The following is a 27,680-nucleotide window of genomic DNA, read 5'->3' as shown; positions in this document are numbered from 1 at the left end:
AATCTATTCCTTTCCCATTTTGAAAAAAGGAGACTATACACTCTGGTATGATACCTTAAGTCCTTTCATGTAACCCCAGTGCCACAAATATGAACATCTAAGAGGATGCCTGCTCTGTTATCAAGCTGTTTAAAAAATGTTCATTGAATATTCTCATTTTTAATGCATTTCTAAACATAATTAGCTCCAAAACTATACAGTAGATTTACATAAATTTTTCATAATACACTGTCAACTCTTATTAATGTAAGCTGCAGCCCAGTATAACTGATTTTTTTTTCAAATTGCAAGTGATATCAAGTTCATATTTAAATAAAATACTTGGAGATCACTCCAGACATTACTTGCTTTGAAAAACCAAAAAGAAGGAAGAGGAAGAAAAATAAATAAATAAAATAAGTGTAAACTATACACATTTTTCCACTACATCATAACATAGTCATATATATTTGTACTTTTTTAAATACTGCAAGTGTATTTTAGGATGTAGAGTACATGAAAATCCATTTTAGGGGATCTATTCAATAAAACATTTCAACTGTCATCAGTTAATCTCTCACAAAAGCATATGAGTATGCAATACTGCACTTCATTAAGCAGCACGCATTTAATATATGCATTGCTGTATTTCATCTATATGCAGAAAAGTATTCATATATGCACGTTAGAGTGGCCTAACCACAGCATCTAACTTGACTCTTAAGTTTACAGTAATCAGGTTAAGCTCCCTTTATAGTTAATAGAAAGAACGGGCATATCTAAAGAAATACTTACCTCATCCTAAAAACAGGCACATAATAGGTCATATAGACTGTGTTCTGAAAAGGTCCGTTTCTCTACATTGACCATTAAAAGAATGTTAGGATGAGCAAGATAATTCCTATCCTTATAAACATTTTTCTCAAAACGTAACCTTAAGATATTGCACCAAAAATAATACATCCTTAAACGAAGTATCCTTACACAGTTAGGGACATTGAGCACAAATCAAAAATATATTAAAGTCAAATCTTGAAGTTATACAAAGTATTTCTTAACAGTTTGTGACCAACAGTGCTACCTCCAAACAGATTTTAAGTCTCCTAGATACTTTATATTTTCAATTATGGATTGTGCCCAAAGCATCCGAAAACAAGTAACTGGGAAAAAGAAAGCACATTGATAATTCCAATTACAGTGCAGGTTCAGATACCTCTAGACAAATTAAGGATTATGCAAACCAGGTAACAGAGTTCCAGTCACATGTGAATAATCACCATCACTACTATTTCAGGGGTGGAGAAAGTCAAAGCATTATGTCAAGGAAATGAGTTCTTTTCATGACTTCCTTTCAACGCTTGACCTACGTTTCAAGATCTGCTGAAGAAATAAGCCATGAGTGCTATGATAAGAGTTTGGTTTTTTTTTCTTTTCCTTTTTACTTCATTTATTTCACAAAAGGTGGTAAACTTGCAGAATATATAGAATTATTTCTAGTAAACATATGCTATCTCTTATTTAAGATGCTATAATTTTAGAATTTTTGAATCATTTACTATACAGTCCATCGGTATTTATACATATGGTTAAAAAGATCCACTTTCATGTCTAGTAAAATAGCTAGAACTTTTGGATTCATAATAGAAAACCAAATAAAGCCCTCTAAATCATTTCTAACTATAGGTATGTAGAAAAAAAAAAACAGTTTATGGCTTCCAGAGGTTATATCAAGGTCTGATGATAACTTTTCCTAGATCAATGTTCAATCAAGTTGAAGAAAGTCTACTGCTTTCCTTTTCTATCCCATTGCTATAACTACATGTAAAGACATATTTCAAAAGTAGCCAGTAAAGTTCACTAATCTTCCTAACCAGGTAACTCGAATGATCATCTTTTCAGATGACTGACAGCTTCCCAACTAAGAAATACATTACTTTTCCTACTCCGCATTAATTTTCCTAAATACCTTGCCTTTGCAAGAGAAAGAATTGTATACAACACTGTTTAAAGGTTTAAAACAGATTTAAAAAATTAAGGACATGTATTTGTGTGTTGCATAAAGACAACTGATTTAGAATGTCATTCAACTGTTCTCAATGATGAATCTTACATAGCTGCATAAGCAGAGTAATTTAATTTAAACACATACTATTGTTAAGATGGATCATCTCTCAAAACTGTCCACCTTCACTCTATCCTCATACATGTTTCTCCCCTTTCCCCCCTCCCCAGAAAAGTGTTTTATCATGTTACAAACTCATCCCTTCACAAGTACCCTGGCTGCAACTACTACACGTAAAATTGTGAACAACCATTTAGTCAATAAATTCTTAATTTTTGTTCTGACAAGAAGCCACCAATCCAAATTTCAAAATAACGGAAATCAGCTGTCTTTGACTAGTGACTACGTGCAAACTGTATAGCAAGAACCAGAAGGGGTAACCTACAACATAGTAAGTTCTCATAAACATTAGCTACTTTTGCAAGAAACATTGCAAAATACATTTTTAAAGCCAAAATTCACATTTGGCAGGTGGAGACTGATAATCAAGAAAAAAAAAACAAAAAAAAAACCACACAACGCTTCTATAATACCTTTTCTTCTCCTCTTTAGCTACTGGAAACGGCACAGTGTGTGCAGACTATCACCATGAAAAGCCATCAGTGAAATGACCCGGTATCCTGCAGCCTTTCAAAAACACTAAATACAGGGTGGTACAGCAGGCCTGCTGAACTGCTGCCTCCAAGGAACATATTGTCATTGAATCTTCCTGAAAGTATTGCTAACACAATAAGAGAGTTTTTTATATTGAAATTATTTATCTACATTGTTAACCATGAGGTAACCAAGAATCCCAGAACTGCTGAGGTTGGAAGGCACCTCTGGAGGATCATCTAGTTCAAACCCCACTCAAGCAGGGTCAGCCAGAGCAGGCTGCTCATGGCAGTGTCCAGTCAGCATCTCAATATCCCCAGGAATGGAGACTCCACAACCTGTCTGGGCAACCTGCTCCAGTGCTTGGCCACTCTCACAGTGAAGAGGCATTTTCTTATGTTCAGGTGGAGTTTTCTAGTACTGTGCCCACTGCCTCTCGTTCTGCCACTGGGTACCACTGAGAAGAGCCTGGCTCCATCTTCTTTACTCCCCCTCCATCGGATACTGACACACATTGATAAAATCCCCCTGAGCCTTCTCTTCTCCAGGCTGAACAGGCCCAGCTCTCTCAGCCTCTCCTCATACAAGAGATGCTCCAGTTCCTTGATCATCTCCATAGCCCTTCGCTGAACTCACTCCAGTAGCTCCATGTCTCTCATATTGGGGAGCCCAGCACTGGATGCAGCACTCCAGACGTGGCCTCACCAGTGCTGAGTAGAAGGGAAGGATCACCTCCCTCAACCTGCTGGAAACACTCTGCCTAATGCAGCCCAGGTGAGAAAGAAAGAATCAGAAAAAGACCCTAATAGCTATTTGCATTTTCACACTACTGAGAAAGAAAGCTTGCAACTCAATCCTTTTAAATACTTGAGTTTGGTTTTGCCTCTGAATGCATGACCCATAGATGACCAAATGAAAGCAGTGATTAGGACTGCATTTAAATACCACTGCAAGAAAGCAATGCTTCAGTCTATTTTCCCATATAATCCATGCCAATAAATAATTTACAAGTCTGTCACCTAGAACTGCAATTACTGTAGTATTCCTTAAGCTGATTACACCCAAGATTTGTTTGAAAGACAAAGCAAATAGAGGGTGTTGCCACCCATACGTTTAAGAATATATTATGGCTACAGTGTCTTAAACTTGTTTTTCCGTGAGCTGTAACAACCTCCCCCTCGTTCTCAAAATGGGATTGGAAGGTGTTGGCCTTCATCTCGATTTCTCAACCAGTATTTACCTCTCTCTCCTTCTGTCACGATTAAAAGAGAAATACTTCACTCCAAGAAATAAAATAAAGGCTGCTTAAAACCATACATATAATATCATTTAAAGTGCACAAGAGTCAGGCACTAATTTTCTTGTCACCATCTAGTAGATTAGAAAAACACCTTTGCGCTGCTCTGTCCGCTGACAGATAAAAGTCAATGGAGAAATGCCTTGTCTGGAAAGCAAGCTATTGCTAAACAATTTGTTCTTTCATAATCCGAGTCAATTCCCCCATCTAAAAAGTTCCTACCCATTACCAGGAAAATTCTGGTTCTCATTTATACAGCAAGCTACTTTGAAAAGGAATTACTGTCCTTACTGTAAGGGCAGCACACACTTGAAGAATTATTAAGTACAGTCAAGCAGTAAGCATATCCAGAACTGCCAGACAAATCTAACCAAACATCAGAAGTCAAGGGTTTTACAAGAGATCACTAGGAGATCACACCAAAAGAAAAGATCACAATATGATCTTCTATACAGAATAAGAGGCATTTCCACAGAGGAAAAAATTTTGAATATTCAAGTGCTATACTAAGTCTAACTGAGCACTTTATCTAGTTATTAGCTGTTGAGGGTACAAAAGAATTGGACAAACTCATTTTCTAACTCACCTCTCCATAACCTGCTTTCCTCCAGGCCCTTAATCAATTCCATCAATTCATCACCTCTCACATCTTTAAAAGGCTAATTTCCTCCCCAAAGTATAAGTATGGATTGGTCTGTGAAAAATAACTAATTACCACACAAGCATCTATGTCCAATACTGTTTTCCCCAGTACATCACAGCTGCTTCTTTCTATAGTTTGATACTGCTTGTTTCCTAAACACTTTGCTTGTCTCCCTCAGTTTCAGAGGGGAGTTGAGCTGTTCACTGAACTTTGAAAACCTAGTACCACCTCAGCTCCTAAAAGTCTACACATTTTATTTTCCTATAAGCTTCATTATAAGAGTATCTTGAATTTCATCTAAAAATACAAATGCATGCATGCATCTTTGCAAGAAGTGATTATTCAGCTAAGGAAGTATCAGACTAAACATATGAAAAACAAAAAGCATGTGGTAAATTGCAAACTTCTGCAAATGTTTTAATACTTGCAGATACAAAAATCTATTCCTGATTGCCCAGCTGGGCAAAACCAAATTAGTTTAGAACCGTTATACATATTACAGGCAAACACTGACTTTTTGATCACATACGTGGATTTTCTTCCATAGATGGTCTGGTATTAAGATTTGCAAGTTACTTATATCAGCACATACAAAGAGCATGTATAGCATATACATTATCTGACATCAGCACTAGCATACACATCCTCTATCCAAATGTTAAATACGTATTTATTCTGCAAATCAGCAATACACAGCTTTCTATGAATTGCAGAATGATGTAAGAGCTATTTGGAACAGACAGACTGATTCAATAAAATAGTAAAGGATACACTGCAAAGGCCAAGACAAGCAGACACCACACTACGCTGATATTCATTTCTGGTGAGGGTTTCACAATACTGTAATAGGCTTCAGTCACCACATACACAACTGTAGCTGCAACAGTGAAATCCACCAGCCACTGATATTCAGGAAAATAATGCAATGCTGAAAAATATAAATTTACAAATCTTAAGACATGTAATGATATTTTAAAGGAAGTTACTGACATATACAGAAAGGGGTGACAATTGCAAATTATTTTCAAGGCTGCTTCTTGAGGTCCAGATCATTCAAGTTAAGAGCAACAGCAAAAAGAGCAACTTCTTTTTTTCCCCACTCAGCAACCTCTTCTTTTAACCTGAACTTCACTCTTCACCTGTTGCTTGATATTGGATTCCTGTTCAGCAATTATTGAGGCTACAAGGTGTTACTGTTTAACCATTTCAGCTTTTCTAAATCAACCTGCTAATATCAAGAAGCATAGCTTATTTAGATCTCAACTTCAAGGTAGAAAATGGTCCTCTACTTAAATCTAATTACAGTTCTAAGCAAGAGTTTTGTTTCTCTATTTAAGATTAAAAGCCCATTGACAATCATTTAATATACTATATATAACTGCTTTCTCTTTTTCTTTAAAAAACTCAAATCTAAAACACTGATGGTTTGTTCTCCAAGATTTTGTTTATATCTCCTGCCTAGCAATAAATCATTATGTAAACTCCATCCTGAAAATTCTGGGGAACATACTGTACCCCAGGTGATTTGCAAAGAGAGAAGTTTTCTTTCTCCCATAGATGCTAGGAATTGCAAAGACCAATTCTTGATAATATAGAGCAGTCTCACCTTCCCAAACGGCTTCCTGTATTAACAAGGTTAAAAAAAAAAAACAGAATATTACTGAGCATTTTTCATTTGTCTACAAGGCACCTGATGCCAAAGGCAACAAACCGGCTGAATCCTTGTATTTCAGTGAAAATCTGGTACTTATTTTGAAACAACAATTTGGTTAGATTTAATGCACATTTGTATATATAGCTTTTTAAAGATACTTAAACCCTACACTATCAGTATCTATTAGCAGATGCTTGTTTTGCTCTCAGGGAGATGCTTCAACACTATTATTTGCTTCAAATAACACTGAAACTTGTGAATGCTTTGCTTGCTTACATGCTAGTTTCAAAAAGCTGTGTATTTCTGTTACAGGTTAAGTTTTCTCAGCACTATTTTGGATAGTTTAAGCTGAGAGATCTCCCGCTCAGCACTATGCCTTCTTTCTATATTCATGCATACAACACATGCATGCAAAAACATAGCTAGGGAGAAAATATGTATCACACATACTTACATATCCTTGTATGACTTCTCTGTAACAGAAAATTGGTTATGTTTAAAGAATCAAAAATTAGCATTATAAAAACATCTATTAACTTTCAAAACATTTAATGCTGCTTATTTCTGCAGTGTCACTTTTGTTTTCTGAATATTTTACTTCAAAGTTTCAGATGTGTGGGTGAAAGGTCTAGGTTTCAATGCTACAGTACATTTCCTATTTTAGTTGAAAAGAAAGCGCATGTTTCGACATCTGCCAGTTGTCATTTTCTTGTACAAAGCTATGATCACATTTTTTTATGTCTGTTTCAAATACACTGAGTGATGTGATCCTTTTGGTGTTGTCTCATATTGCTAGGGATGCCTGATGCAACAATAGATGTGCTTTATGCCGGATTTCACCTACTCATCCTTTTCTGTAACACTGCTATTAAGATGTCACCCATGGAACAACAAAGGAGATTTAACCCTAACTCTTGCCTTCTCACTTTATAATCAGTTGTGCTTTTATTCTTTCATTGTCTATCAAGAGATATTCCAGTGTTAATTGCAAATAAACACTTGATAGAAAACAATGTGCCATAATGTCAGGATATATTTGACACAATATACTGCTGTTTGCATCCATTTATTCTTACCTAGAGTGTCCCTTTCAGTCACAGACTTTGTTTCCAGATGAAGATCAATGTCTTTTGGAATGGTTAGGGGCTTGTTTTCAATATGACCGTTATATTTTCTGTAAAAAAGTAAATAACACACATGGATACAACAAAATCAACTTGTTAAATTTGAAATGTCATTATATAATTAAGAAGCATGCAGATCACTTTTTCCCAAATGCAAACATTTTTATCTAGGTAAAGAAGCATTAACTCAAGTTCAAACATGCACATATCTTGAGAAACAACTGGGTATGTCAGTAATTATTAGCTTTACCTTGCAAGGCTCTGAAATATTACTACTGTTACACATACACATCTAAACAGCATCTGTATGCCGCATCCCGAGTACGTATTAGGAGAGTATCACCCTCTACTCCAGCACACTGGTTTCCTCTGAAAGGGAACTTCATAGTTCAGGTGGGCAATAACCTATAGGGTGTTTCAACAGGTTCTCCCAGTCTCAAGAGTTTAGTGATACGACTGCAGGTACAGTGCAGAATATATCCACCCTGCCATACAAATACACAAGAAAATCAAAGCTAATTTGAGACTTTGCAATTGAGGTTTGGCCAGGACACTAAAAGGCAGCTGCATTAAAGTCTCTGAACTGAAAGACAGACTTGGGAGCGTCAGTTCATTGAACGTGCACTGCAATTAACACACTGTAAGCCAGCTCAGAAGATAACTGAGGTGGTTAGGCAAAACGTAACCAAATTTCTGAAATTTCCAAATTCCAGTATTAGGTCTTTTGGTCACAACAGAGTGCTTAGTAAGCATATCACCTGAGCTGGAGGAACCTAGATCCTTGACAGATCTATCCTACTAGCCATCAAGCAAAGTCAATCTTAAGACAGTTTTCTAATCTAAAAAGAAATGTGTAAAAATACCATAGAATTATTTCAATTTATACCCTTGTTATGGTAATTAGTTAATTTGTAAGGAAATGGCCTGAAAGATCACCTTTACCAGCCAGGGTAGAAAACTTACTTCACTACTATATTAAAAATACCATACAACAACAACAAAAACATATCATTAAAGCAGACCAGAAGATGTCTTGCTAGGCAAAACAAAGCAAAACAAAAACCAAAAAACAACAACAACAAAAACACACACACCACAGAACACAAAATCTCTAAACAGTTAGAAAAACAGCAATCTCTGCCACATTTTAGAATAGCATCTCTGAAATCAGAAGAAGAGAGGTGGATTTTCCATTCAAAGAACTGTCATCAGGACATAAGCATGAAAACGAACTTAAATCAATTGTGAACTTAAAGAATGATGTCCTACCAGCTAATGTGTAAGATGAGAATACAGCATAAAGCATCAATAAATATTATTTTTTCATGTCATCTTAATTCTTAATATCCCCTAACTGAAGCACAGAACTTTTACAGAGCAAATTCAAAAAAAAAAGAGATAAAAGTCTAAAGCCTTACTCAGAAAAATCATGTGTCCAAGTCTAAGTTAGAACTCCCAAACACTGCATAGCCACTTGAATATCTGCAGATTTCTGTGTGCTTCTGCTTCCCCCCCGTTACACTCTTATGTTTTCCCCCTGTGCGCACCCAGGAGTACCATCATCTTGAGTGAGATGAGCATTTTGATAACTGAAGTCATCTCAGCTCAACAAAATTTGGTGCTCCTATACTTTAATTATCCCAAGGGACACACACAGAACATACCTAGCATCACTGACAGCCTTTAATTCAGAGTAATTCATAGTAGCTATGGACCTTTTCTTTAGCCTAACAATTTAATATAAAGCAAACCATTCTGAAATAGAAAAACTATCTGATATTCATGTGCTATTATAACTTACAGCACAATACACTGAAAAGTAGTATGCATTGAATAAAATGGACTAGGAAGATACAAGCTGTTTCCAAGTCTAATTTCCAAGCAAGTTCCTTGGATCCCCTTTTGCCATTTCTCTACTAACTCAAATTTGGAAAAGTATTTAAGTAAGGAGCAGGTATTATATTTTACAAGATTTTGGGCTTGAAAAAAATCAAATTCTTTATCTTGAAGACACATGGGAAAAGTCAATAGATGCACCTTTATTTCAGTCTCACATCTCCTTGGCTCTGCATTCCAACACACACAACCTAAAAAAGTATATCCAGAACAAGTAAATAGGAGCAATTCCTACTTTAAAATAGGCCTCTCCTCCAATAACAGCAGCTTCTTCAAAGAACAGAGAAGTATATTCATTGACTGAGAAGTCAGGTTATTACACATCCTATTGTTACAATAGGAGAACAAAGGCGGCAGCATTTAAGTCTCAACTCTCCGAAGTCCCATACCCATCAATAAGATTTACCTCTATACAAACAACTACATACAGCTATTACAACTGTATTTTAGTTACACATTAATGTACTATGACAATTAGACCAATCTTATAATAATTAAGTGACCCAAAAGTTGAGTGTGTAGACATGAAATTATAGCATTACATTTGAAACATTAAAATGCAGAAGTTTAAAAGGACTTAATGCAAATTGGTGACTTGTGAAACAGTTTCCTACTAAGTTTCACAGTAAATTTTCCAAAGATTACAAAATTTAAGCTTACATGTAAGTACACGTTAACATGCCACACTTCCACTTGGCAGAGAGCATATGATTGCTCTGGTGAAAGAGAGAATACACATAGTTTGGATGGCAGAAGGTTGCCAGAGTTGAAGAAAGTCATTAGGAGTAGAGTACAATTATTATTTGGTAATGTGATTGTGTATTTCTGTTTAAGGCTCATATTGGTGGAATGTGTCACTTACAGTTATGTAACTGAAGTTATTTTACGCAGGACTAAATACCACTGGTTAAATGAACAGTTATAAATTGTAATGATGTTTACATTAACTATTTTGTTTCAATTTGTTACAGAACCTTTAGATAAAATGAGTTTCTGAATTTAGAAGAATATTGTGACAAACAAGTAAAATTAAAGTCATTTAATATTAAAAGGAAAGACTTATTTTTACTGCAAAATTTAGCAAATAAGGTTGCTACCCATGTAGCTTAAGAAAGAAGAAACGGAAAATTTTTGCTTTGATTTTATAATGAATAGATAATATGTTAATCCACAGATTGCATATAAGTTAGATATTAAGAACTGTAGGAGAGTAGTTCATACTGGAATAAAAGAAAAAGGACTAAAAGAAATCTCCTGTCACACACACAAAAAAAATTTTCCCCCCTTTTCCCCCCCATAGCCAATTTAGAAATATTGCATAAACACTGAAAGCTCCACCACCTCAAGATTAGCCTCAGTTCTTGCCCCAGTTATCCTTCTGATAAGGCTGTTCCAGAACTTCACGCCTGATGGTTAGGAATCTGTTTCCAGCTTAAGTTGACACACAGCAACACTATCCTTTCTCAGCCTTCTTTTTGCTAGGTTAAACAAGTCAAGCTCTTTTAGCCTCCTCTTGTAAGACAAGCTTTCCGTTTCCTGGATCATCCTAACAGCCCTCCTCTTCACCTGTTTGAGTCTGAATTCATTTTTCTTGAACATGAGTGATCAGAACTGTACACAGTAATCCAGATAAAGTTCTACACCAGTGCCTTGTGCAAGAAGATTAACATTTCCCTATCTCTTCTACTGGAAATACCTCACCTAATACATCCTGGGAGCACATTTACCTTTTTCACAGCTGTGTAAGAGCAGTGGCTCATAGTAATCCTGTGTTCAACTAATATAGTCAAATCTTTCTTCTCTTGCTTCAAGATAAAGAGCTTCAATCCTATAGAAGATTTGCTATTCTCAGTCTTCACCCAAATGCAGAGATTCATTTAAAAAAATCTTGCCACCAAATTAGCGACTTTACAGATCACTTTTGTGGACTGGGAATCATACAGTCCCGCACAATTTGGGCATGTTAAGCTCTCTGTTAAACCAAAAGAGCACAGCTCAGACAGAGCTGCGGCAATCAAAGTAAGCAGGGCACGTGCACGCAACGAAGTTTTAGACTCACACAAAGACAAAAGTTAGCCAGTAAAGTTATTATATGGGTTATGCTTTAAAACAACAACCAAAAAAACCCCACACATTAAAACAAGCATTTACCTATCTTTTTTACTCTTCCCTCTTTGTTTTCCTGCAAGAATCCGTAGTTGTTCTTCAGTAGGATGCTGATACCATCGTAAACTAAAGAAAAAAAAAAAAACTCCAGTAAAACAATGTCAGTATTAGCCATTCAGAGGGTTTTTTTAAAATCTACATATCAACACACACACATACACACACAAAAACATCATTTGCAGCACCTAACCAAAATACATTTGTAAGTACCAACGCTGCTCTGAACTGAACAATTGCAGCCGAACTTCAATTCTCTTCAGCATGCAAGATAGTTTTAATTAGAAAGATTTGCCACTATCAACGCACCATTCAAGTGAAAGCTCATGTTTCTTAAAACTGATTTTTCAAGTTGTCATCAAATACAGCAAATAACGCTGTACCTATTTTAGTGAAAAAGTTCACTAAAATAACTATATTATAGTTACACATCAGAACCATATTCTAAATGATTTTATTAAGGATAATTATTCTTCTCAACAAAACAGTAATTTTCCAGGATCTGGAATACCTATGATCAAGTAACCTTTACCCATCTTTTTTCTTTCACAGACATGCTCTTAATATTTACAATCCCGTCCTACACAACACCTCAGTGATATTTTCAGCTCTCACTCAAAAGAGGAAACATCGAACACCACAGCTAACAAAAGCATAGACAGTTATAAATTAAAGGTACATAACTGTAACCTAGAAAAATATTTGCACACTCCATTATTGCTTTTATGGATTTAATATTTAAGCACTACTAAGAAGTCATTAATTTATATGTAGCTGAGTTGTACATTTTCCCACTTTCACAAGCAAATGCTCCATCACGTTGCTCATTTATTTGAGAGACAACTAGTGGCAAGAAAATTCTAGAGGGAAAAAGAAAAGGATGGCTAAGTCTCTAGGTGGTACATTTTACACTACCTTCTAAGCATGACAAGAACCTTAGTAGCCAAAACAAAGCCTTTACCACATATGGCAAGGGAGCGTTGCCCTTCAGATGAAGGACAACTATTACTCTCATTTCCACTCTGAAATGCTGAGGTAAAGGAGGCCAAGCATTAATGGGAGCAGACTTGGAAAAATTTATCTGTATTTACCTGGAAGTCCTTTTCTCAAGTAGAAGGCTATTAGTTTGCAATGCAAAGCCCAGCTTTCAGCATAGGGTAATAATCAGAGTCAGTAAGGAAATCCATGACTGTCAGCATTTCCCAAGTTAAGAAAACTTCCTCAAGTAGAATAATTCAAACCTACATTGGTGAATTAGGGACTTTGCTAAATACTCTTTCAAAAAAATGGCAAGGCAAACTTGGGAAATAACCATCAAACCAAAGCAATCCTGTCACTGGATAACACTTTCAATTTCTCTTTGGGAAAGGCTGCCTGTCCCAAGCCGAAGTCAGATCCACAGATTTTTATATTTGCAGAATATGGACTTTTGTATAAGCATAAAAAATTGCTGTTCTTCAGGCAACAGTGCCTGCACAAATACAGAGGGAGGTCCACTGCAATGAGACTCTCATATGGAAAGCAGAAACTTTTTTAAGTCCAGGCAGACATAACAAGCAATATTATTCTTTTCCCTATCTTCCTTGTGATGACATGGACACCATGTGCTACAAGAAACACAATATAAAGACTAGGAGGAAGAATAGATAAACACATGTATCGCTGGGCATATGCTTGCCTGGCAGATTTTGAACAGGAAACATAGCCTCTCTGTCCTGACATCATCTCTGACACTAGACTAGCCTAGGGTGGGGGACACGACAACAACTAACAGTAGTATGGCAAAAATTCAATACACATTGCAGGAAAAGCTCCCAATTTCAGAAGTGTGATTGCTAGTATAATGAAGTGTTAAACAGGCACTTGCATAGAACTCATAGACACCATCCTAAAATCATTAAAAAAAACAAATCTAATGGATAAGTAAGAGTTCAAGCTGGTAATGTTATACAGAATGTAATACGGTTAACAGGGGTTGCCATACAGCACAACAGTATCTACTGACACAAACTACATAATCAGTTGATGCTGGGATTTGTTCAAGAGAAAAAAAAAAAAAGTTTAACACAAGCTAATACACCACAGAGATTCAAAAAGTTGTACAACAAATTTCCCCTGAAGAAATTCATTACCAGTTAAAACACTGAAAAAGGGCAAAAGCTAGACACTTTGCATAAACAAGGATTTTGGGGGGTGGGGAGACCTTTTTTTTTTTTTGAGGGACCGGTAAGAGTGAAAATTATTTCATTCATTCATTTTCATCATACGTGGTCCCAGGTGAAACATTTCCTGTTTGCAAAAGAACTCTAATGCAAACCAGAGACATTGTAAGATCTAGAGTTAAATAAAAATCAGAGCAGCTACCTTTTCATCCAAAAGGACAAACTACAGAGATACTAATTTCTTCCCATCCTTATATGATCTAGAGAAACAAAGTGTGGGAAAGCACAAAAATAGTCTTCTGCTTGGTCATTCACCATCTCCCAGATTTCAACTTTACATACTGACAGTACAAGTAATGATAATCTCTTAAGTATGAAAAGGTTCACTTGTGTTGGAAGCTAATTTTTCACAATCTTTCCTGCACAGATAGACAAACAGTACCTAATACAGCAGCATAGACAAAATTCTTGTTCTGTGTAAAGGACTAGGACAAATCAAGGATGCTTAAACCACAACTAAGTCTTAATTTCTCGACAGGACTATGCTGTGAGTGATTTATACTGAAAACTAATGGTACATAGGTCTCAAAATTTTTTTTAATTAATAAATCCTATACACCTTGTGTTTAGAAGCTCAAAACAAAAAGATTTGAACAAATGCTTTAATAAAGGCAGAGTTAAAAATTTGTAATTCATATCTGCTGTAGCTTATGCTTGTTTAAAGCTGAGATCCCAGAACTGGTTGCCCTGTGGCTCTGACATATTCAAGTTAGTCTGAATAGGAAAAGCAGCACAGATATGCCCTAGTTAATTTGAATGAAGGTCATTAATGAATGCACAGCAAAACATCAGTTTTCTCCTCTCTTTCCAAAATAGACTGAAAATAGAAGGACTGAAGCAGCTGAGCAACTTAAAAGTAACATGTTGGTAAAGCCTGATTATTTGTTAAAATGCAAAGGCCTACACAGATATCTGAGCTGCCAACTGAGTTCAATAAACATGAATATTCAAATTCTGTTCAAGCTTTGAAAACCACACAGATTGAAAAACTATTTACTTAAATTTGAAAGCAAATATAAACTTTCAACAGTCAATGATGATCTGTTCATTGAATAATTACCTTATATCTATTCTAACAATTCTTTTAAATTTTGAAAGTTTGTGTTTCCTTTTAATGGGCTTTGAAAGTACACATAATAGTAATATTGAAATCAACTGGCTTTTCTGTTTTTAAAATGGTAATGTGTTTATCCCTCCTCCCCTTTTCCCTCTATCCCATAGAGATATTTTAACCAGTCTTACCTAGAAAAGCCTACCAACCTTCTGAAGGGGGGGGGGGGGACACACACAAACACACACACACAAACACACACACACAAACACACACACACAAACACACACACACAAACACACACACACGCCAAATAACTTAAACCAGTTGTGGTAACCAAAGACTAACTGAAACATACCTACTGAAGCAGGACTGCTCAAGTGAACGAGCGAGCAAGCGTAAAACCCTCCACCACCCCACCCGCACAGGTTTGTCAAAGAAAACATTGTCAGCAAAAAGACAGCACAATGGAAAATGGGTTAACATCAAAGATTGTTTGTCAGCTAAACTAAGAAAAATAGTGCTTTTCTTTCTGCCATTACAATTCAGATTCTTGTTTCAGTGAACTTTATGTCTTGTTTTTATTTTTGGAACGCAGGTTTATTTCTGAATCTTTACATAGTCCTTGTATTCAGAGGGTTATTCACAATGACTGAAATTACAATGCACTCAAATAATTAGAAGAACACTGAAAAACAACAGTGAGATTTTCAAGGATACTAACATGAAAGGCAATAATACTCCCATTGACTTCAGTGGGAGCAGAATTATGTAAGCAAAAGTGCAAAAATCATGCCTTATGTATTTATCAACTATGGGCGTGCAAAGATAGAAAGAGGAAAGGATGATGAAAAGAAACTTGTGAACAGCAAACTTTCTGCTATCATTGGCAAAAGGCATGCCTTCAACAAGGATACAGAACCCAAAAACTTCACGAGAATGAAGAATACAGACATAATATTGAACAATTCTCTAAAAGCAGCAATTAAATATTTAATTTTTTATTTGTGTTAAATAGAACAATAAAAAGTAGAAAACGTCATTTGAAATATCACTGATAAAAAATACCATGGTAGTTGCACATCTCAAAGAAATAAATGAAGTCAGCAATTTCATATTCATTAAAAATTTTCAAGAGTTCACTTACAATTTTAAGTTATTTTTAGAGCACAAAAGAGGTGATCATTACTCTATAGATGTGGTCAACAATGAGACATTGCACAATGATTAAGCCTATCATTCCTATTTATATTATCTACCCGTCAATCACTACATTTTCCATTCTACCTACCCAGTAATACCTAACACACATCTAAACAACATTAGAACCATTTTTGATTAGCAGCTCTTTGGGAGATGAACCAACAAGTAAATGGGGAAAATTAAAAAGAGAAGAGTTGGTAATTTCAAGATCTAGAAGAAAAAAAGGCAGTGGAAGAATTATACAACACTGGTTAAGATTCCTAAGGAGCACATACTTATTCAAGGATACTCCTTCAGATCAGAGAGTGGAGATTTGGCATTTTCAAGATTTTAACAATTATAAAAGACAGCACACTACCTTCTAACAATACAGAGTGGTTTTCTTCTTGGAAGAAAAAAAAGTGTCTGTAATTTTTTAATATTTAAGATACTGCTTTATATGCAAAATAGCTCAGTCGCATAGGGAGTGTTTGCCTTGCAACTCATTATGTCTGTTTAATCTACAGTTATGGAGTAGTATATTGAAATTTACGTTAATCTTGCCCTATGAAATATTTAAAAAAAAAAGATTTTTTAGTAAATACCTAAGCACTTTTCATATGCAAGGCTGATCAGCCAGTGGATTATAAAGAATACTGAGGCAGCACAAAGAAAATCCCTCCATTCTTGCAGTGTCTTGTATTCAGTTTAGCTTTTCAACAGCAAAATGTGTAGCTTGGACCTTTAGAAAGGTAAGAGCTGGACAGCAGCTAACTTTATGACTGACATGATTTATAGCAACAAACTCAAGTCTGTTCTTTTATACCACCACTATTTTATACTTTGAGCCTGTAAGTCAGGTATCACAATACTGTAATCTTGATAATGTTCAAGAACAGCAGATCAATTATTTTTCAAGAAAACATCTGAATTAGTCTGTTTTGCTGTTTGTACTCTAATACATAAATGTGTTACCACATTCACACACAGTGTAACAACTGTTTCTTATCTTACCTGCCACTACAGAGAAGCCAACGAGCAAGAGAATAGTGAGGTATGATCTTCTGTATGACACTAGCCATTACCATGGTAACCACCAACTGTACACCTATCACACCCTGTAGAGGAATAAGTTAATAACAAGTCAATATGTATTTTTAAAAAAAAAGTGCTGAAATACCATTTGTTTATATTTTAAAACACTTTCCTATTAGTAGGGATAACATTTATTTGTTTTAAAATTGGAGAAAAAAATACTGCATCAGTTTTCAAGAAATTCCTTGGAACTTGTTATAGTCACTTACACATCTTATCCAAAAAAGGCACTGTCAGGTCACAAGGTTAGTAACATATGTACTATCTGAGAGCTCACAAATACAAGAGTTTCTCTCTTTAACAGATGTTAAAGCCACATGTTGATGTGACATTTCATAAGACATTACGCCTTAAAATTACATCACAGATTACAGTCTTGCTTTTTGTGGTCTCTTCAATTCTGACATGATCTAACAGCTGACACTGCACAGACCTACTAGAATTAACAATTTATAACATCAATGTCTTAAAATTACCACTTTCTATTAGTATACAGCATTTGCTCCTTACTGAATTTGGGGAAGGGAAAAGAGGGGGCAGAGGAATTAGCATAGCTCAGTTTTAATGTCTGATTCTTGACTGGTCAAGATCTGGAACTTGAGAGAGGCCAGCAGTATTCTGATCCCTAGTCATTCAACAACCTTTAATTCAGACTGTTTAAAAAAGAATAGTGTAGTATCGCAGAAGTTTAATTGCTAGCAAGTTTTTTTCATGTACTGCTTTTCTTTTTCCTTGTCTAAAAAGTAAGGAAAACATGTATACTCTAGTAGTAGGCTCTTTTCTTTTTTTTAAATAAAGCAACATCTCTAAAGGTCTAAAGCTAACAAGCAAAGAGTGAAATGTTGCATCATATTACCTCTATCCTGCATAAGAAAAGCTATCAATTCATACTAACACCATGTTTAAAATCCAGCATGAACCTTGTACCTTATACCTCCTCTATTTACATATAACTTTTTCATGCTTAAAACATCACAAGCAATAGTAAGAAGAAAAAATACTGAACACAGATGTACACATGAAATTTACTAGAATACACAAGAGAAAAGACACCAAAGATGCACCAAATGAACTACTTTCTCTTCTTTTTAAATTGATCTGTTTTTCAGAATACCTTCTCATGAAAAGGAGTATACACATTTTCAAGCAGCACACAAAACAGCACATTTAAGTAGTGGCATATGAATGTTTATACGTACATTCATTCCTACATTCATGTCCACATCACCCTGTACCCTTTGCTTACCAACCCAATCCACCACTTTTTCACTTGATTGTGGGTCATCATCTCCTTCCTCCTTCCTCACCAGTCTGTTGGCAAAGATAATTTTGCCCCACTTGGTCAGGTGGAACCCATCTCTTCCTAGGAGTCCTCAATCCTCAGAGAGGGTCCCATGGTCATAAAAGCCAAATATCACAATATCAAATATCACACCAGCTGTGCAACCAGCTATTGACTTGCAGGACCCATCCACTCCTCATGCATTCCCCCTCATTGGCAAGATGCCCTTTAGTCTTAAATATAACAGTAAGGAGAGTTCTTCTCTTTTCTCCCTTCAACAATGTTTACATTTAAATAAATCAGAAGTTGTGTTGTCAGTACCGTTTTTAGGGAAAATTGTAGACAAATCAAACATCGTAGGCAATGCCCAGTATCACTGTTAATGAAACATGATCAAGAGAAATGATGATAGCATAAATTACTTTTCGTTATTTGTAAATACGTAAAATAAATACACTACCAAACATCTCATAACAAAATGTCAAATATCATTTAGAAGAATTTGTTACTTCTTTATAACCTGAAATAACATTTGGGTTTTTTTGAGATATCATGAAGTTTTTTCAGTACTCAAGCCTCTGTTTGCCAACCATTCATGTCTCCTTGAAATTTCAAGCTGCCCACAGTTCTTTGAGACACCTCAAAAACTAAGACCTCGCACCTTTGTTTAAGTTCCATGTCATCAACACCAGGGATCAAGATCAGGCTTAAAGTATTATTTTAAATACTTTACACCGGGGATTCTTGTTTTCTTGGAGTTGTGTGCATTAGACTACCCAAAACAATTATCTAGCTAAAGGGAAGTGTATTCAAAATGAAATCTACCTATCCATCTCTTAGAGATGAGGAACTGTTTCACGGACTGAATAAACTGTGCAAAGTTGCAAAAGAGTTTGAGAAAAATGATAGAATTTGGATTCATTTCATAAGAGGAAATTCAGCACTCTGATTCGACATACATCCATGTCTCTACCATGCTTCAGCTTCACAGCTCAGAATTTGAAATCCAAATTCACAACAGTAGAGAGAGAAGTCAGCTTCCTGGTGATCAAAGAGTGACATTTCTGTCAATCTGTATAATGTTGAGAAGCACTCAGTCCAAAGAAAAGAAGATTAAGTAAGATAGTTCAGTTTCTCTGCAAAACAGAGGCTGGCAAGCAACCTCATCATCAAAGATAAGCCTGAAATAGTACATCCAAACAGGGACTATACTGTCTAAAAAGCTGCTGCCTTGCTATAGTTCTGTTACAGAGGAAAGTCTTTAGTCCAGGTCTCACAGTCCAGAGCACTGTGCTCAATTCCAAAACCTTCTTAATAAGCAAGGCACTATTATTTTTGCTTGTGCAACACAACTACACACCTTTTGTAAGAAAGATTTTAATTAAACTAACAGAGAAAAATGTATAAGCAGTCTCCAACACAAGTATTATCAGCCACATTAAAGGGTAAGATAGCGAGACTTTCATACAACGTTGAAAAAAGACGATAGGTCAAAAAAAGCAATTGGAGAAGGCTGAACAAAGCATAACCTACACTTTGGCTTTCACAGTCGATACATTTTACACTACATACCTGGAGACATTGTTGCTGATAATCAGGAGAACAAAAAGTAAGAATAAGTAATTAAGATAAAGTTACAATACCACTTATCCACAAGTAAACTGTACTTTTAATACACCTACAGCTACCTTAGCATAATAATGGCAAAACAAACAAGTTCTTAAAAGTACCGCTTCCTAAATGACATTTTTCTTTACAGCTTGAATTGATTTAAAGAACATGCAGAGCAAAGATAACCAAGACTAATAGTTTTATACCAAGGCACCACTTCAGTTTCCTCATTTTGACTTTGCCCAAGATTATACTCCCACAATAATAGCTCTTTCTTTTTTGTCCTCCAGACGTTCCCTTTATCACATACCTAGATCTTACAAATAAACCAACACCTAGTTTTAGACAGGACTTTGAAGCTGCTTGCACTTTAATAATAAACATGTCCGCCACTGCAAGACCAGAGCCTTGATCTGAACTCATCACTTGTATGCACCAGGACTACTGCAGAATGGGACAGCAGCAATATAACTGCATGCCCGGAAAAGCACCTAGTAGGACTTAATTTACAACTTTACCTTCAGAAGCGCAACACCAACCACTTACTTTTTGAAATGGCAATTCTTGAAAAAACAAGATTTTTTTACACAAGAGCACTGGAGTATTCTGTACATGTTAATTCAGGGTGTATCCATCTCTTTCAATGGTAGCACGTAAACATACTAAAAGGTTCTGAATCTTCAAGTAAGAAGTGAAAAGGCTTTTACATTAGCAACAATTAGAGATTAGCAAGATCTCTAGGAGAATATAACAAATACTCTTATCTTCTACAATCCCAAAAGTGCAATGGTATTTGTGAAGTCTAGAAGCTGAACAGATACAGCATATTTGAAATGCCATTTAATCAGTGACAAGTTATTGCTCTTGCTATTAGATTGAACTTTTCCATATGCAAAAATCTTTCCTCCATATGTATTTGTGCATGCTTAAGCTGCATCCCAGAAAAACAAGGCAGTGCTTTGCTGAAATGCAAATGTAATTCAAAATGGTTTACTACATAGCATAAAATACTATATATGGTGTCTTTTCTTTGACCATCCTACAAAGTCTTAAAATTAATACTTCCTGTGAAAAAAGACTAATTTCACAATTAGTCATTCCTATAGTTGGAATGATATCTTGATACAGTTGACAGTCTGATATTTAAAGACTCTAAGGCAGTTACAATCTCATGGTCTGTAAGCATCAAGTATTCATAAAGTTAGTTTTGGAAAGACACCTGCATCAAGCGGCCTCTTCAAAATTTGTTTTCTTTTCCCTTCCATTTTTCATGGCCAAGTCTTCCTAAATTTGCTTTTTCCTACCCCTGTCACTGTTTAAAACATACAAAATGCATAAAGTGGCAACAAGTACACACAAGGAATTCAGGACTACCACTGCAATCCTCACCTTCATGTGTCCTCCCACCTGAAGGTCACCTCCCTCTTGACCAGTCAGTGTCTCTCCACATGTTCAAAGGGGGGGGGGGGGTGTCACAAACTGCTAGATGGAAGCAGTCAACAGCAGTATAAGTCCCTTTGAGATAAGGTGTTTTGTTTAAAAACAAAATTACATTACAGTCAGCCAACTGTAATTTAACAGAAGCAGTCTCGTTACTTTTTCCACTGAAGTTCTCTGAACATAAAGATTTTAGAACTCTCTGTTAGCGACCATTAGGCAAATCAAGTTATTGCTGTAGAAATCTCATGACCGGAACAAAGGCATTTTTTAAATCATACAACTATCATTATCACTGAAGCAACCAACAGAAAATGCCTATTATGTGGAATACTAATACTTATTCAATGTTTTATTAAATTACAAGTAGAACTAGTCCAGAGAATCTGATCTACTAAAAAAGAAAAAACAAGGTTGGATTATATTATTATTATTATAAGATTTTAAAAATCCAGTTTACCCATATTTCCCCAATTAACACATGAACAAGAACTATGGAAGCTATCACTCTCCAGAACATTTACTTTTTAAATAAGTTTTGCCATCACAAGGATCATTACAAATATAAATAAGAGCATAGTCTTTAATACCTCTGCTGAACAGTCTGAACATCATGGCCTTAAGTAGTATTAGGATGTTTGTGCAGAATTTAGAGTTGTTAGCCTAATGGGCATGCATAGATGAGCCCTGACGGCCACAAACTTGGAAGACTGCAGCTAGCAAACCGTGTTGATGATTTAATTTATAAGCCTTCTAATCCAGTAGAAACTGATGAACATTTCACTCTACTCTTGCTCTGGAACTGGAGAATACGGCCTCCAAACAGTGTAAGAGTAGAACCTCAAAAATAACTTTTTCTCTTTCCTTATGTCATAGAATCACGTGCAAGAATTACTTGCCCATTCTTCCAGCAACTAGTAAAGAAAATAGATTCTGGTTTTTCAAGCCCACCAGGCAACAGAAACAAGCACTTGATTTTTTTTTTTTTTCCTGAAAGATCTGCATTGGGTGGACAAGCTATATTTGCCTGCAAAAAAACAGTTTCAAATGAAGCACTAGTTGATAGCACCCATGTATTCTATAAATGATATGAGTGTTTCAAGAGCTTTTGATTCAATAATGTAACCCTTAAAGAAAAAAAAGGAAAAGATATAAGAAGAAAAAAAACTGAAAAACTACACAGTTCCTTGCAGGTGCCAAAATGTATACAAATAATAGATATACAAGTAAAACCAGACCATTAAATATTTAAATATTATAACAGTTTGAGATTAAAAATCTGGTTTTATTCAAGGCCACTCTGAGGTACGGCCCCTAAGCAACACTTGAATCATTTAAACAACACCAGCGCCATCATAGCTAAAATGACACATTGGTATCTATATCCATGTGGAAAGGAAATACATGCATTCATGGCACCCGGAAAATGTGCTTTTATACCATCATACATATATGGGGAACCATTTGTAATAGAGATACATCTCTTATCTGTAAAATAAGTATACTAAAAGTGGATCTGACCAACCCAGCTGTTGCAAGTTGTAATTAAGACCTAAACACAGAGTTCAACACATCTTTTTTTATAGTAAAGGAGACGAGATCATAACATGCTCAAGTTTCTGTTACTTAAACTACAGTTATCCAACAAGCCTATGTCATTAACAGCAATTACACCAGTCAAGTTTGTTCCTCTCTTTTTCTGTCTATTTTACAGGAAACTCATTCACAGTCAGTTATGCCAAGTGCAATAGTTTGTCTGTGCTGAGACACTTATCAAAGAGTCATCTGAACCTGCAATTCTCATAAAATCAATGAATTTGCCTACTGCTACAGCATATACTGATGTACCTAGATCTCTGAAAATTAACTAGTAGCAGTAGAAGTATTTGATAAAGTTTTTAGATACATTCAAGATAACGGCTAACTCAAATCATTAAATGCTCTGTTCTTGGCTACAAGGTTTTAAATATATATATATTCACATACATATATTTATATTTAGAAAAATACACCTTAAATCTGTTACAGACCATAAAATGCAGCAACTTTGCCTATTTTTCAGTAGGAAAGAAGTGAAGAAGGAAACAACCACTGGGACATAAAATCACCTCAGTATAAAATCTTAGCCTGAAAATGGCACTGTGTTTTATTAAAGAACACTAGCAGCCGTAGTAGCTGTATCACTTCTTTGTTTTGTTTTGCTTCCCCTCTGCACCCGCCGCCTCCAAAGCTAGCGCTGCTCCTGCGACAAAGGTGGGGGCCCAAGTCACACGGCGGCAGAAGGGCGAGGAGGCCCCCGCCCCAGCGCACACGGGGGCCCAAAGCCCCCATGGCCCGGCGGGGCCCCGTCCCAGACCCTGCCCGCCGCCGCCGCCCCTCGCGCCCCCCGCGCCACCGCCACGGCGGAGCCCCCTCCGCGGCCCCAGCGCTCACCATGGTGCTCCAGCCGCCCCCGCCCGCCGCCGCCGCCGCTCCAGCCGCCCGGCCTGGCCCTGTTCCCAGCTCATAAATCCGTCGCCGCCGCCCGGCCGGCCGGGCCGCCTCCGCGCGGCAGCCAAGCGCCCCGCCAGGCACCCACCGCGCGCCGGCTACCACCGGCGCACACCTCACCCCGCAGAGGTCATGCCAGGACCCCGCCGGCGAGAGACCCGATTAAGCTGCCCACCCAAGTGCCTGTGCAGACAGGGCTGTGGCGCACCACGGCTGCTCAGTATTAGTCAGCTGTTCCCTTGCCAGGCCGCTTTCCACAAGCGGAGGGAAATTCGGGGAGGGAACGCGCCCACCGGGAAACAAGGAGGGCCGGCGTGCAGAGCTCTCCCCGTCAGGCGCGGCGCGGGCAGCAGGCTCGGGGCAGGGCGGCTGCGTGACCCCGCGCACGTGACACGGGAGGTCACCGGAGCGCTGACCTCGCCGGGGCGAGCGGGGCGGCCCTCAGCCCGCCGGGGGGAGCTGGGGGAGCCCCGGGGACGCCCGTGCGGGCGGGCTGCCTGCAGGAGCGGGCAGGCGGTCTCGGGGGGCGCTGGGGAGGGGACGGGCAGCGGCATCGTTCTCGGGAAAGGCGGTGTCCGCTGCGGAACAACACAGGCCCGGGGGTGGGGGGGAGCGGCTTCAGCCATGAGGCAGGATGGCGCCTCTGCGCATGCGCCGGGCCGTTCCACCTCGCCTCCTGGGCTGGCGAGGAGGAATCCCCACGGCGCATGCGCAGCGGCGCCGGGGCCGCGTCGTGCGTTTCTGGGCTGAAGCCGGAAACGCTCGAGACGGGCGGTGGGGGCGGGGCGCGCCGGGTGCGTGCGCGCGCTGCGGGGGGGCGGCGGCGGCCACTCTCCCGGCGCGAGGCGGTGGCGGTTGGCGGCTGGCGACGGTTGAGGGGCGGCTTGGGTCCGAGCCGCCGGCAGCCGCCTCGCCCCGGCCAACCGCCGCCCCTGCCGGTTTTCTCATGCTGCCCGCCTGAACTTCCCGCCGTGGCTGAAACTGCCCTGGCTGGGTCAGACGCGTTTGGGGAGCGCTGGCTGTGAGTGGTTGGTTCGCCCCCGTGAGCCATCCGTTTCTCTTTGAAGCCAGGCCCTTCTCCATCTGCAACCCCAGGGCGGCTCAGGGTTTGCACCCGTGCGTGGTGCCCCCACAGGGCCCTCTGCGGTGCTGATCCCTACCTGTTGGTTGCAGGTGGCACTGCTGCAGGAGCCTGTATGCCCTTGTCTTCTCGTGAATGATGAATAGGCAGGGAAATTTAAGATAACCACCTTCTGTCTAACGTGTTAGGTTATTCTGAAGGCTTCCAGATCCCAGTCAGACAGACAGCCTGAAGAGATCAAAGCCTACCAACAAGAGAGGCATCAGACACACCACTTTCCAGGTTGGAAGCACCCTAGTCCGCCAATGCCAGTGGCCTATGCTGTGGACTCAAAAGATGACATGTCTTCCAGTGTGTATATCACAACTTAGACAAAGACCTTTTTACTGAAGAGAATTCTATTAGCCTAGAAATAGCCTCTTAAAGAGTGCCTACAGATTGATTTGGACTGTGGTCATCCTCCCTGAGCACAAAAATGAGTGTGACTGTTGTATCGTGGCACTACCTTTGCATGAGCATAAAAGGATGTATGCTACTGGCATTTGACCTGGAAAAAATGTACCATGTTTCTGCCTTTAAGCAGCTCTTCAAGCCAAAAAATACTCACCCTTTGATCCCTGGTCCACTTATATATAGCCCCCCTCATAACAGGATGTGCCTTGATACTGGTTCCAGCATCCCAAAAGAGCAATTTTAAATTGTCGTATTTATAACTGAATTAGCAAAATAGTTTTCTTGTAAATTCTCCTATTTTAAATATACCACCACAGTACTTCATGCATGAACTGGAAACTGAAGCACAAATATTCTGCTTGAATGAATAAATAGTATTTTTGTAGAAAATATTTATCTTATGTCTATTAGTATTTTGACTAACTTTACCTGCCTTTCAGAGAATCTCAAGAGGGGGATTCAGAGTGAATCTAAATCTCACACCACACACAAATACCTAGGAAAAGATAATTTAATAACATCTTAACAACTGTCATGGAGACTTGTAAACTGTGCCATTCTGACATTTTTAATTGTTCCTTTGAAATATGTAGCAGCTAAAGGAAAAAAACAACAAAAACCACTCAACATTGCAGTAATAAAACAATAGAGAAATAGAGAAAAAAGACTTCAAAGGAAATCCACTCAGATACAAGAGATTATAGTACCAGAGGCTGAGACAAGATGTTTTTGACCTATTCATATCATTTTAGGTAGCAAGTCTTGGGCCTCCCAATTTATTAGCACTAATTTAATGAAGTTTGTGGCAAATGTAGCATGGTAAAGCAGAGCATTGTCAACTTACAAAAGTAAAAAATGCTAAAAGCATTCTATTTAAACCATTAATGATATATTCATGGTATTCAGAGACTATCAAAGAAAATTAGTAAGTTCTTAAAATAGCAAGAGTTATAACTGAAAACATTAATCTTGTTCTTAGTGTATGAACAGTAAGAGATCTGATGCACTTGGAAAGCCATCAATTCAAAACAAATTTAAAACTTCTGAATCTAAGGCCCCCAAAAGATGTATATCTTTTAAAAGAAATTCATAATTTTCCTATGGAACTCTTTGCCATGAGTTTTCATTGCTGATAGGAGTTGGTGGTATTTTATAAAAAATATGCAATTGAAATTGATAACAAGCACAGCTCTTCTGTTAACTAAAATCAAAATTGCTTAATAGTTGGCTTATTCTCTAACAAACATGGTTTTAGGGCCCTAGTATTTTAATTCCAGTATGGCTTAAAGGATGTTAAATGAAAATAATCAATATTCACACAAAAACAAGAAGGTCAAAGTTGTAATCACTATGCAAAAAATTGATTTTTTTAAAGGACTTCTGTGGGCTGAGTAGGACCTTTACAGCAAGCAAGACAGAGAAGATTGTACCATGCATTATTAAGTGCGGCTGACAAAAACACCATCTCACACTAGTGTTTTCCCTAGAACCTCTGATACCGCACAGCTGGCAAAATTTACAAAACCCATCAGAGTAGACCGACCTAGCCTTGTTACCAGTGCAATCTGGACACAAGGCTAGATTAAACAAAACACACATGCCTCATTCTTTAGGAAACAGGCAGGACCTCCCAAAAGTACCTAGTCGTTTTCTAGAGCATCAAATGCAGTCTCATTTTTCAGTTGCTTTTATGCCCCTCAGTTTTGTTTATTTCATGCTGCTAAACCCTCTTTTCCTGTAAAATTTCCATTCCTCTCCTTCACCAAGGTTTCTTTGACAGCCACACAAAAAAATCATATTTTTGCATAATGTGCAGCGTACTAGCATGACTTAAACTCAGCTTTAGATCTAAGTAGATAGAAGCATGCCAGTTTTGCAACAGGTATGCCAAGATCACGCCATTTGGGGTTCAGAAAAATTCTCTGTGACTTTTTTCCTCCTGTAGGAAGGAGCAGGATTCACTTCTCTGACCAGCTCTGAGAACATTTTCATTACAATCTCTACAAGTTCCTTCTTTAAGCTTGTTATAAGAGCTGATCTCTGACCCACCTTCTTTATGATGAGCATTTCACCTGCTGTGATTCAAGACGAACTGTTTCATCAGCCATTGAACTTAGTATGACTGAAGTAAGGGCAGGCCACAAGTCTCATTCTCCTGCCCTGGCTACAAGGGTAATAACTTCCAGCAGAGGGATACATGGACACTGAGGGAGACATTATCATCTTAATCAACTCCATGACATTTAATAAGAAGATATCTAACAGAGTGACACAATTAACAAGTGTTGTCAAGCATCATCCTCACTTTTATATCCAGTTAGAGCTTTGAATGGAAGCAGGCCCCTTACATCACTGGGACTACTA

General features: G+C 37.8%; 1 protein-coding gene across 2 annotated transcripts in view; it reads right to left on the bottom strand.

Annotated features, from left to right (window-relative positions):
• The window catches only part of TMEM161B (transmembrane protein 161B), a 42,289-nt gene extending 18,513 nt beyond the window's left edge, over window positions 1-23,776 (bottom strand). Inside the window, exons 1-5 of one of the 2 annotated variants that reach the window (XM_067316587.1) lie at window positions 23,726-23,776; window positions 16,882-16,985; window positions 11,401-11,481; window positions 7,306-7,403; window positions 5,347-5,503 (exon numbers count right to left, since the gene is read on the bottom strand). In XM_067316587.1, coding sequence (XP_067172688.1) covers window positions 5,347-5,503; window positions 7,306-7,403; window positions 11,401-11,481; window positions 16,882-16,985; window positions 23,726-23,728 — 443 coding nt within the window. In that variant the 5' untranslated portion in view covers window positions 23,729-23,776. Of the gene's footprint in view, window positions 1-5,346; window positions 5,504-7,305; window positions 7,404-11,400; window positions 11,482-16,881; window positions 16,986-21,244; window positions 21,296-23,725 lie in introns of those variants that run through there. The other variant, XM_067316586.1, reaches the window with a different exon arrangement.
• Window positions 23,777-27,680: the final 3,904 nt, after the last annotated feature.

Source organism: Apteryx mantelli, chromosome Z (assembly GCF_036417845.1).
Source record: "Apteryx mantelli isolate bAptMan1 chromosome Z, bAptMan1.hap1, whole genome shotgun sequence".
Lineage (NCBI taxonomy): Eukaryota > Metazoa > Chordata > Aves > Apterygiformes > Apterygidae > Apteryx > Apteryx mantelli.
This window is presented reverse-complemented; position numbering and strand designations above follow the sequence as displayed.